The sequence below is a fragment of the Phanerochaete carnosa genome (assembly GCF_000300595.1).
Source record: "Phanerochaete carnosa HHB-10118-sp unplaced genomic scaffold PHACAscaffold_12, whole genome shotgun sequence".
In the NCBI taxonomy this organism is placed as follows: Eukaryota; Fungi; Basidiomycota; class Agaricomycetes; order Polyporales; family Phanerochaetaceae; genus Phanerochaete; species Phanerochaete carnosa.
This window is the reverse complement of record NW_006767639.1, coordinates 1294902-1305534: the sequence shown is the minus strand read 5'-3', so window position 1 is coordinate 1305534 and position 10633 is coordinate 1294902. Positions and strand designations below refer to the sequence as shown.

At 54.7% G+C, this 10633-nt stretch overlaps 2 protein-coding genes across 2 annotated transcripts; both read right to left on the bottom strand.

Moving 5' to 3' along the window:
- Nucleotides 1–394: 394 nt before the first annotated feature.
- PHACADRAFT_201118 (uncharacterized protein) lies at nt 395–2342 on the bottom strand (the record flags this gene model as incomplete). The annotated part of the gene is made up of 3 exons (XM_007401400.1): nt 395–1164; nt 1221–1686; nt 2295–2342. The coding sequence occupies 3 exons, from the start codon at nt 2340–2342 to the stop codon at nt 395–397; spliced, it is 1284 nt and encodes a 427-aa protein (XP_007401462.1).
- A 5777-nt stretch (nt 2343–8119) lies between these two features.
- Nucleotides 8120–9296, bottom strand: PHACADRAFT_264883 (uncharacterized protein). The gene has a single exon (XM_007401399.1). The coding sequence runs from the start codon at nt 8698–8700 to the stop codon at nt 8377–8379; it is 324 nt and encodes a 107-aa protein (XP_007401461.1). The 5' UTR covers nt 8701–9296; the 3' UTR covers nt 8120–8376.
- Nucleotides 9297–10633: the final 1337 nt, after the last annotated feature.

Below are 10633 nucleotides of genomic sequence, written 5' to 3'. Positions count from 1 at the left end.
CCGCTCTTAGCTTCCAGTCGTATCTCTCCAGATCTCTCCCTCTCCCTTCATACACCGAGCTGTGACGTGAGTCACCACATCTCTCCACGACGACACTGACGACGACAATCAGCTTGTGCTGTCCAAGCTCCAGCTCACACCTGGTTCACGACTCTAGTCGTCTGGAGGTACGCAACAAAGAATTGATAGACGAGGGCTAACTACTTTACACATTGCAAGACCATTTCAGAGCTATTTTCTGCGATTTGTTGGATAAGATCACAGGCCGCTACATCATGACGAAGTCTAGCCGCATCTTGGGGTTCTGCGTTGTCGCCGGCTGGTTTGCGACGATCGGATGCTGGTGCGCGACCGCTAGGGGCTGGTGTGCGACGATAGGAGGCAATACGATGTTTTATGGTGGGTTAGGGAGACCAGCAAGTACCTGGACGATTGGCGGGAGGTAGGTAGGGGCGGGCAGAGCTGGCGCGGCAGGCGGAGGCGGTATGACGACGAAGGCACCTTGAGCCGGCTGCGCGGCCAGTGCAGCAACCGCGGGAACCGGCACAACGACCGGCGCGGCTGGCGTAGGGGGAGGCGAAGCAACGACCGCGGCGGGCGCAGCTGTCTGCACGCTGGCAGCACCTGCCGCGCGGGCTCGGTCACGGTTCTCCACATGGCGAGACGGGTGGCAGAAGGACGGGCGGACTGGGCTGGGTCTGCTGCGCTTAGGCCTGGGACCCTCGTGGGCACGGTCGTCATCGTCGTCCTCGCTGGGGCCGGCAGCAACGTTCTCCTTGTTCGCGGCGTGCCTCTTCCGGGGCTCTCCACCGACCTCCTCTTCCTTGACTTCCTCAACCTCCAGTGATCTCTTCTTTCCCCTCTGGTTGTCCGTCTTCGGTGCATGTGTCCAAGGCTGACGGTGAGATAGCGCTCGGTAGCCGCTTGTGGTGAGTGGGGCTGAGACGTGGTCGGCGCGGCCCAAAGGTGCGTCGTATCGGAGGTGGTGGTTGCGAGACAAGGCGGCGCCTTGCTCGGTTGTATTCAAAGTTGTTCTGTGCGAGGCAAACTGAACAACGGTGGATACCACTGTGCAAGTCCCTCGTCGAACGTCATTGTCTCTGGGTGCTTGGCCGTTGAATGCGAAGGCACTTGATGGCTGTCCAGGACTGGGGCGAACTAGAGCTACCCAGGGGGAGTGAGTATTTATCCAAATCGAATATCAGGCAAGGGGAACTCACCTCGGTTTTCCAGGAAAGTCGGCGGAGGGCTCATGACGCGATATTCACGGTGCTCGGGTGGTGGCGAGAGATGGAGGCGAACGGGCAGAAATTGACCTTGCACGTCGCCAGTGTCATCGTCTCCGTCGTCGTCGCTGTCACTGTCGCCGTCATGGCTACTCCCTTCGTCGCTGAGTTGTCCATCTTCTTCGACGTCAGTCTCGGTGGCGTAACTATCGTGGTCGCTCGGGTCGGCGCCGTACAGCTCGGCAGCCACCCGGTCCCACTCGCTCTCTTTCTCGACGTGTAGGTCGCTTATGGTGACGAGGTTCCGCTGCGCGACACCGCGGAGGTCGGGAGGTGCGTCGAGTGCGAGGTCGTGGAGTGCGGCGAGCAAGCGGTCGAGCCACTCGACTGACTCCTCTAGGGCGTACAAATCTTCGAGTGTGACATTGTGGCCGGCGAAGTGGGGGATGTGGCGTGGGCGCTATTCGGGGGCGTTGTGGCTTGGTTGCGGGATGGTTGGTGATACGCGACGCGTCGATGTCGTTGACACGACAAGGGTGTTATATGATGAGCGGGTGCGATTGTTGTGCGAGTGGCGAAGTGGTAGGACAGACGGGCGTTGTGGCCTTATTGTCTATGTTTCGGCGACGCGTTACAATCGGGGCTTGGTGGTCTGAGCGATACGACGCGGTTTTCGGAGCGTGAAGGCGACGATTGAAGACGATATAAACAGTGTGAACTGGTATGGAGGACGAGACGGGCGCTGCGATTTATATCATCCGCGGGCGCCATCTGTTCCCGGCCTGCATCAATACGGCTTCCGAGTTTGGGCAAGTTTACTTTTGCCCCTAGCAAGCGGCGATGATTTTTGTACGTCGCACCGCTGCGGAGAGTGGCTCATGCAGATTTCTTTGTGTTCGAACGGGGCGATGGGCGTTGTCTATCGAACGGGCGCATCACGAAATGACCGGGCCAGTCCTAGACTCGGGGACTAGGCCTGTATCTGACAATGATTGTGCGTGAGAATGGTATATGCACACTTCATCGATGCGTGCGATGCTCAGAAGAATCAGTCGCGAACAAACCCACCACCTTGACATTGAGCTTCACCACGGCAGCAGCATGCTTGTCTGACATAACGAGGACCAGCCTACTAATAGGTTCTTTCACGTCTGCAGTCATCGGGCTGAACCCACGCATATACAGCTGTTCGAAGAGCAGTCTGAAAATTGAACGGTAAATCAGACTGTAATGATCGAGCCTGACCTTTGCGCCAATCATACACACTAGTCCACTACGTCAGACTCGATAGGGGAGTCATGCCAAATACCGCTGCACCGTCACGACGGTCATTACAGCCACAAGAAGAGCAAAATTGACTCTTGAGTATATTTGCAGCCGAGCGACTCATCTTTTGCTTGTGAGGACGCTGAAAAAATATGCACGATGCCAAGCTCGATCGCCTTCACGTCGCCATCAGCGTATGGGTTCGACGTCGGCGAGTTTGGGCGGAGCTAGAAGGGAGCGGAGGGTAAGAATTGGGAGAATTTCGATGATTTGTTGGCTCCTAAAGATTTCGAGGACACGGAGAAGTCTGGCGAGAATCCTCAAATTGTAGTGAGAAAGTAGTCCAATAAAGTATTCCTCGCAGCGGGCGGATCGCATCTCAATACGGTAACATCACGCAGTGCGCGTCACATCGGGAAGTCAGGTGCGGCGCGGCGCGGCGCCTGATGCGCCTTGGCGGATCAGTATACAGGCGCCTCGATTGAGAAAGCTGTAGGCGATGTTTATGTAGCTATCGGTAAGCAAATGCTCGTCGGGGACGGATGCAGGACGGACGCATGCTCGGAATTGAACGCCTATGGCGATATAGGTGGAGCAGATAGCGGCAGCACGGAAATCCAGTTTCCTATTATTCTCAAGCATATTATCAGCCTTTCATCACCTTAAGGCTCAAAGTGTTAATTTATCACTTCCATACTGGTTTCGCTCACAATGAGACCAGATTCCTCAGTGCCTATGCTTTTTAGAAGCCCTTCGCAATCTCCAACGAAGCACTATTCTGTTGTAAAATGCTGCACATCTGGAAAGACATCTGGAGAAGGTTACAATAATGTCTGTTTATAGAATACCGGCAAAGTTGTTCATAAAGTGTGCAAGCGGTTGCTCATCTTGACCATAACTCAGCCTTCCCTCAACATAACACGCCTTCCCACTTCCCCACGTTGACTATGTCCGAGTCTACACAGTCAGACCAGGCTCTTGTCCAAGCGTACTCACGAATGTAAGCATCATCCCTGTTTGTACTTGATCTCCCAATACTCATACTTTCGCCTCCTAGGAACATGAATAGCTATATCATTGCAGCTACCTCGTGCAAGTGCACCATTTGTTTTCCATTGGATTACTCACACAATATCTACCCTTCAGGCCTCATCTTCTATGAGTATCTAATTACCATTGGTGACGAGATCAAAATTGTGTGGAGGAGACCTATTACTGCACGTGCCGTGCTCCTTGGCTCGGTACGATGGTGTATGCTCCTCGCGGCCGTCATAGAACTTGCGCCGGAAACTGCGGATGTAAGTCTTGAGTGTTTTAACTATGTGCAATATGTAACAATACTTACTATAGGAGTAAGCGTAGCTTGTGTAAAGGTCTGCGGGCAGCGGGTCGCTTACTGAAACCCGATATATAGCTGTTCGGCGCTTGTGACATTGGGCTGGATACTCTACCTCACTCAATTTCTCCAAGCCGCACGTACGCATCATGCCATCTAATCAAATAAAAAATACCCTCTGAGCTCCATACGCCAGTTTTTTCCGCCTTGCGTATCTTCGCAATCCGGGATAGGAGTTATATCTGGTCGCTGATAACGTTCGCGTTGAGCATAGTGTCAATTGCGGCGAATATAGTGCGTATCACCTGATCGAACTTTACATATGTTCTAGCTTACGCATACATACAGTACATTATGGTAATGTCAAAGTTCGCGTTCGACGTGAACCCGTACATGGGAATAATATGCACCGAGCGGTCTAAAGTCTCTGCACGGACATTTAACATGTGGGTGCACGTATCTCGCCAATGCACTTTCGGAATAATAATTTTGCAATATAGACGTATGTTCCGCGGTCAAAGGCTGCAAACATGTTGCAAGCACTGATGCTACTTACTCACAGTCACGTATACCACATGCGGCTCCCTCATCATCGCTGACGCTATCGTGCTCGTTCTAACGTGGTTTAAGACGTTCAAACACTGGAGAAATGCCCGTAGCCTCAAGATGAGGGCGTCGCTGACGACATGTTTGCTGCGCGATGGTCAGTGGTCTTGTGCGCGGCTACACAGTTCCCGTTGCTGAAGCCCAGTGACTCATGCAGGAACCATGTATTTCATGTGAGTAGAACGAGACAGCTGCATTAGAAGGAGTTTCTCACAGGCGACAATGGACACAGAGCTCTTGTGGCTCTCAGTATAGCCCAGCTGCTTACATTCAATGCCTCTGACACGGTGCGTCCCCGGCGTGAGTAGTACGTGAGCAGATAGCTGACGCCGAGCTCAAGGAGAAATCAATAATTAACACGGCGATAGCACTCGTGGTGCGCGCCCAACGTTCTGTTCGCATTGTTTGTACTCATGGATTCGGACTACCCACGCAGCCCCCGATGCTCATCAGTCGCTTTATCATCAATCTCCGGACGGCCAGCTCGACAATGTCGGACTACTCTATGCACATGAGCGACCAGCAGCAAGGACAGCCAGAAATGCAGTGCAGAAAGCCAACAGGTCGGTTGGGAAATCTTGAGGGAACACTGCAGGATGGCTGGGGTGACGAATCCCGTGATGAAGATAGTGATGTGGCAGACGTGGGAGAGGGGGGACGTCATGAGACCAGCGCTGAAGCATGAACCGGCATTGAAGATTGTACCAGACTCCAGAGTATGCTCCCTTTCTAGACGGACATTGACGTTCGTAATTGATGCGAGCAAAATACTCGGAGCTTATGATATCTTATGACCTCAATTCAGTGGTGTGCCGCCGGGAACGACAGTGCGTGAATACATGCATTTAGGAGCGGCAGTGCAACGCTACACAGCAGCTGTCCCATTGAATAGCAGCACGCTGAATCCCTTCAGATATTTTCACGCAGAATTTACAGTATGCATTCGGCTCACCTCGCTAGTATTGTCGGCATGATTAGCTGCAGGACGCGCAGCGCTTTGAGATGTCGCTCACAACACGGTTGGCATTGTTGATTATGACGGACGAGGTATTCCGCGTTCGCCGTCCAGGGACCGGCCGTTCCCGCAGGAGACCATGCAGAACCTTGGCCGACCACATATCAGCAGAAAAATCAAGGCCGAATGATGCGTAGACCTGTGTGTGTACGACAGCATGTTTGCCGACTGAGAAAAGTGTTTACTTGTGCAGGTCGAGTGTCGTTACGAGGCCTTTATCCCGGACACAGCGTCGTACGGCGCGTCCAGCCATGACCTACAAATTTTTCGACTCAATCTTTGTCGTATATATTGGCGTGTGTGGCCCTCTCATATTGCACAGTTGCTTTCGATCTCTTACGAGTATTATGCACTCGTTCTGAGGTCGGCAGTGGAGGATGTCGCGGCCCGACCCAAAGTCCAAACGTTTCCATGCCATGGAGACCCGGGACATCCCACAGCCAGCTCGGACCATTTTCTCTGTGTTGTATTGGAAAGGCCGTGATCATGCGCCGCTACATTATGATGAAGCCAGGCCCCATCCTAGGGATCTGCGCCATTGCCGTCTGGCCTGCGATAATCCGAGGCAACGCGACATCATAAGGCGGGCCAGAGAGAGTCGCAATTGCTTGTATGATTGGTAGGAGACGGACAGCAGCAGGCGGCAGAGGGTGCATTGAGCTAGCTGCGTGGCCGGTGCGGCGACCGCGGTTTTGGCACGACGATCTCGGGCCTAAGGGCGCGGCTGCCGCTCTGGAGGAGGAAGACAGATGTGGCGCGCACGAATGGGTGTACGTCTTCCTGCAAGGGGCGAGAATAGTGATGTGCGGGCCCGGCTTGGGCTCAAAGCCCGGGCTTGGGCTTGTGGCGACGTCAAGCCGAGCCCTGAGCCCGAGCCGAGCCCGAGCCCGGCCCAAGCCTTGGGCTTAAGCCCGGGCTTGCTCACAATACAACGAGTGTTCCGGTGCTATCAAAAGGGAATGTATTTGGGTGTAGTAGATTAATACTGCATGTACTCACTAAATTATAACCTCCAGAAGATCTACACCTGTGGAACAAGTCGAGTCGCAGCGAAGTCCACGAGCGTGCGCCTACGGCAGGCACCAGATGGTGACGCACAATCGTGCTCGGCGGGAGCCGTTACATCTAGAATATCTACATTTTGTCTTCTATGTGCATATTAGGTCGCTCTCTCCTTATTATGAGCTCAGGGAACGGTAACGGAGCCAGCACACCCAAGCCTGGGCTTCCGGGCCGGGCTTGGGCTTGACTACGCTCCGAGCCCGGCCTTGAGCCCGCTGCCAGGCTTGACTCGGGCCAGGCTTTTTGGGCCGGGCTTGGCGGGCTTGCAGGCTTTGAGGCCCGGCCCGCACATCACTAGGCGAGAATGTTGCTCTTAGAGTCTGGTAACGAAAGATTACGACGTAGAAGCTGTTCATGCTGCAGTGTGAAAGAGACGTCACCCCTCCGCCTGTTTATAGGGCATAACGACTCACAGACAGGACGTCGAACAGAGCGTAGTTCGATCGAATGTGGGACCGGGGAAGTCTTGCGTAGCGTCGATCTTATGGCGAGGCCCAAATCTATGGGCAATTAGTCGGCCAACGTGCCCAGCTTTGAAGTTAAGCCGCTCATCATGTTGAACACGTTGCGGATGTTCATGGGTTGAATGCAAGGCAGGAATGGAGGTCCAGCCTACAGTCGTGATGTTACAACGCGCCAAAATAACGAGAGGCATATACTTACAAGCCAGGTACCGATCTTGTTTGTCCGGGACATGCGCATACGTCGCCAGGTCAAGAGTCGTCGCTACCAATTTGTGTTGGACTCGCCGTGACAGTCCACCAACGGTGCTGCATATTTGCTCCAATGTTGCACGAGGGACCTTGAGGAATCGCTTCTCATCTGACACCTCATGCAGAAGCTCTCGGGAGCTGACGCCGATAATCTTACTGCATACACAAAGTTCTTAGCACGGGTACAAGTTTTACTCATGGCTGTGACGTACCGAGCAAATTGAGCCGGTGAATGCTACCATACCTCTTCGCGAGGTGATCATAGGAGCTGCTCGCCACCTCGCGGCCAATCGTGCATATGGTTGCATGGCTTAGGAACGAAATGAACGGCAACGAAGGAATAAGAGTGGCCATGGGTGTGCTGCAGAATCCTGGTGGCCTACGAACATCTTGTCTTGAATGGTGCTAATACGTGACTTGAAGTCCGTGCCATTAGGCGATGCTCCTCTGCTAAGCCCAGAAACCTCCCGAGAGACGAGCTCGTCAGCTAGTACTTGTGCTTGCCTGACACCGATGGCCAAGCGAGTCGAGGCCATGTACGGAGAATGTATGATAAATTGGCCGGTCGGTCGTCTGTCATTCCGAAAACAGACAAGCGAGTAAGTAATTTACTGGTTGCGTCGGTGGAAACTTTCGGCGGAGTCAGACATTGCCTTACATAAAGCATGAGCAAAAGTCACCATATCTATCTATCTATCGTATAGCAGGCGAGTGTACGGTCCCAGCCAGGGACCCACTCACTTGTAGAGCGCGATGGGCATAGAGTGAGCCCAAGCGGTCTCCGGGGGCGGAGTCGGGGCGCCTTCATGTCACGTGCACTCGGGACCCCGATCGATCGCAAACGCCACGACGCTACCGCATGGTAAAAATCTTCGCATTCCCGCTCTCAAACTTCCCACCTGCATCTCTCCAGATCTCTCCCTTCGTATATCAGGCTACAACGGGCACCACCACATTTCTCCACGATGATACTGACGACGACGACAAGCCAATATTGTCTCAGCTACAAGCTCCAGCTTGCACCTAGTTCAAGACTGGTTGCCCAGAGGTGCGCAACCAAGAATCGATAGATGAGGGCTAACTACTTTGCACATTTCAAGACCATTTTAGAGCTAATTCTCTGCGCTTTGTTGGGTAGGGAACCACGAGCCGCTACATCATGATGAAGCCAAGCTGCATCTTAGGGTTCTGCGTCGTCGCCGGCTGGTTTGGGACGATCGGATGCTGGTGTGCAACGAGCGGAGGCTGGTGTGCGACGATCGGAGGCAGCACGATGTTGTGTGGGGGGTTAGGGAGACCAGCAAGTACCTGGACGATTGGCGGGAGGTGGGTGGGGGTGGGCAGAGCTGGTGCGGCAGGCGGAGCCGGTATGGCGACGAAGGCACCTTGAGCCGGCTGCGCGGCCGGCGCGACGACCGCGAGCATCGGCGCAGCGACCGGCGCGGCAGGCATAGGGGCAGGCGGAGCAGCAACCATGGCGGACGCAGCTGTCCGCACATTGACGACACCTGCAGCACGGGCTCGGTCACGGTTCTCCACATGGCGAGACGGGTGACAGAAGGACGGGCGGAGTGCACTTCGCCTGCTACGCTTAGGCCTGGGACCCTCTGGGTCACGCTCTCCATCGTCGTACTTGCTGGGGTCGGCGGCAACATTCTCCTTGTTCGCGGCGTGCCTCTTCCGGGGCTCTTCATCGACCTCCTCTTCCTTGACTTCCTCGACCCCCAGCGCTCTTTTCTTCCCCCTCTGGTTCTCACTCTGAGGTGTGTGTGTCCACTGCTGAGGGCGATAGCTGCTTGTGGCAACTGGGGCTGGGATGCGGTCGACGCGGCCCAAAGGTGTGTTGTGTTGGAGGGAGTGGTTGCGAGACAAGGCGGCGCCTTGTTCGGCTGTATTCGTTTCTGTACGGTTCGACACGAACTGAACAGCAGTGGATACCGCTGTACGAGCCCCTCGTCGAACGCCGTCGTCTCTGGGTGCCTGGTCGCTGTGTTCGCGGACATATGATAGCTGTGCAGGGCTTGGGCGAGCTAGAGCTACGCAAGGGGGATCAGTATCAACTCAATTAAACATTACACAAGTGTAACTTACCTCGGTTCTGCAAGAAAGTAGGCGGAGGGCTCACAATACGATATTCACGGTATCCGGATGGCGGCGAGACAGGGAGGCGAACAGGCAAAAATTGGCCTTGCGCATCGCCAGTGTCATCGCCGCCGCCTTCGTCGCCGTCATCGTCACCACCGTGGCCTTTCTCGTCGTCGCCGAGTCGTCCATCTTCTTCAACATCGGACTCAGCGGCGTGGCCATCGTGGTCGCTCAGGTCGGCGTCGTACAGCTCAAAGGCCACCCGGTCCCGCTCGCTCTCTTTCTTGGCATGTAGGTCGCTTATGGTGACGAGCTCCCGCTGCGCGACGCCGCGGAGGTCGAAAGGTGCGTCGGGTGCGAGGTCGTGGAGTGCGGCGAGCAAGCGGTTGAGCCACTCGACTGACTCTTCCAGGGCGTACAAATCTTCGAGTGTGGACATTGTGGCCGGCGAAGTGGGGATGTGGCGTGGGTGCTGTTCGGGGGTATTGTGGTCCGGTTACGGGGTGGTTGGTGGTGCACGACGTGTCGATGTCGTTGACGCAACAAGAGTGTCGTATGATAAGCGGATGTGATTGCTGTGCGAGTGGCGAAGTGGTAGGAGAGACGGGCGATGTGGCCTTATTGTTGATGTTTCGGCGACGCGTTACAATCGGGGCTTGGTGGCCTGAGCAATACGATGCGGTTTTCAGGGTGTGAAGGCGACGTTTGAAGGCGATATGAACAGCGTAAAATGGTATGGTGGATGTGGTTTGGGACCAAGGAGGATGAGACGGGTAGCTGCAATTTATATCGTCCGCGGGCGCCATTTGTTCCCGGCCTGCATCAGTACGGCTCCCATGTATGGGCAAGTTTACTTTTGCCCCTAGCAAGCGGTGATGATTTTTGTACGGCACACCGCTGCGGGGAGTGGCTCATGCAGGTTCCTTCATATTCGAACGGCGCGATGGGTGTCGTTCATCCAACGGGCGCATCACGACATGACAGGGCTGGTTCTGGCCTCATGGGACCAGGCCTGTATCTGAAAACGACCGTGTGTGAGAATGGTACAAGCACGCTTCATCGACGCGTGCGTTCTAGTCGCGAACCGGCTCGCCATCGTGACGTCGGGCATCCCCACGTCAGCAGTGCTTGTCTAGCAAGACAAAGACTAGCCTAGCTCTTTCACGCCTGCAGCCATCCGGCTGAACCCTTGCAGATACAACTTTTCGAGGAGCAGTATAAAAATTGGATGATAAACAGGGTTTCATCGAGCCTTAACATTGTGCCCAGCGTACACACTCCGCTGCGTCAGACTCGGTAGAGTTATGCCAGATACCACTGCTCT

Excerpts from the sequence above, each read along its gene's own strand:
- PHACADRAFT_264883 (XM_007401399.1), bottom strand. The coding sequence starts at position 8,700 with ATGGTTGCTGCTCCGCCTGCCCCTATGCCTGCCGCGCCGGTCGCTGCG.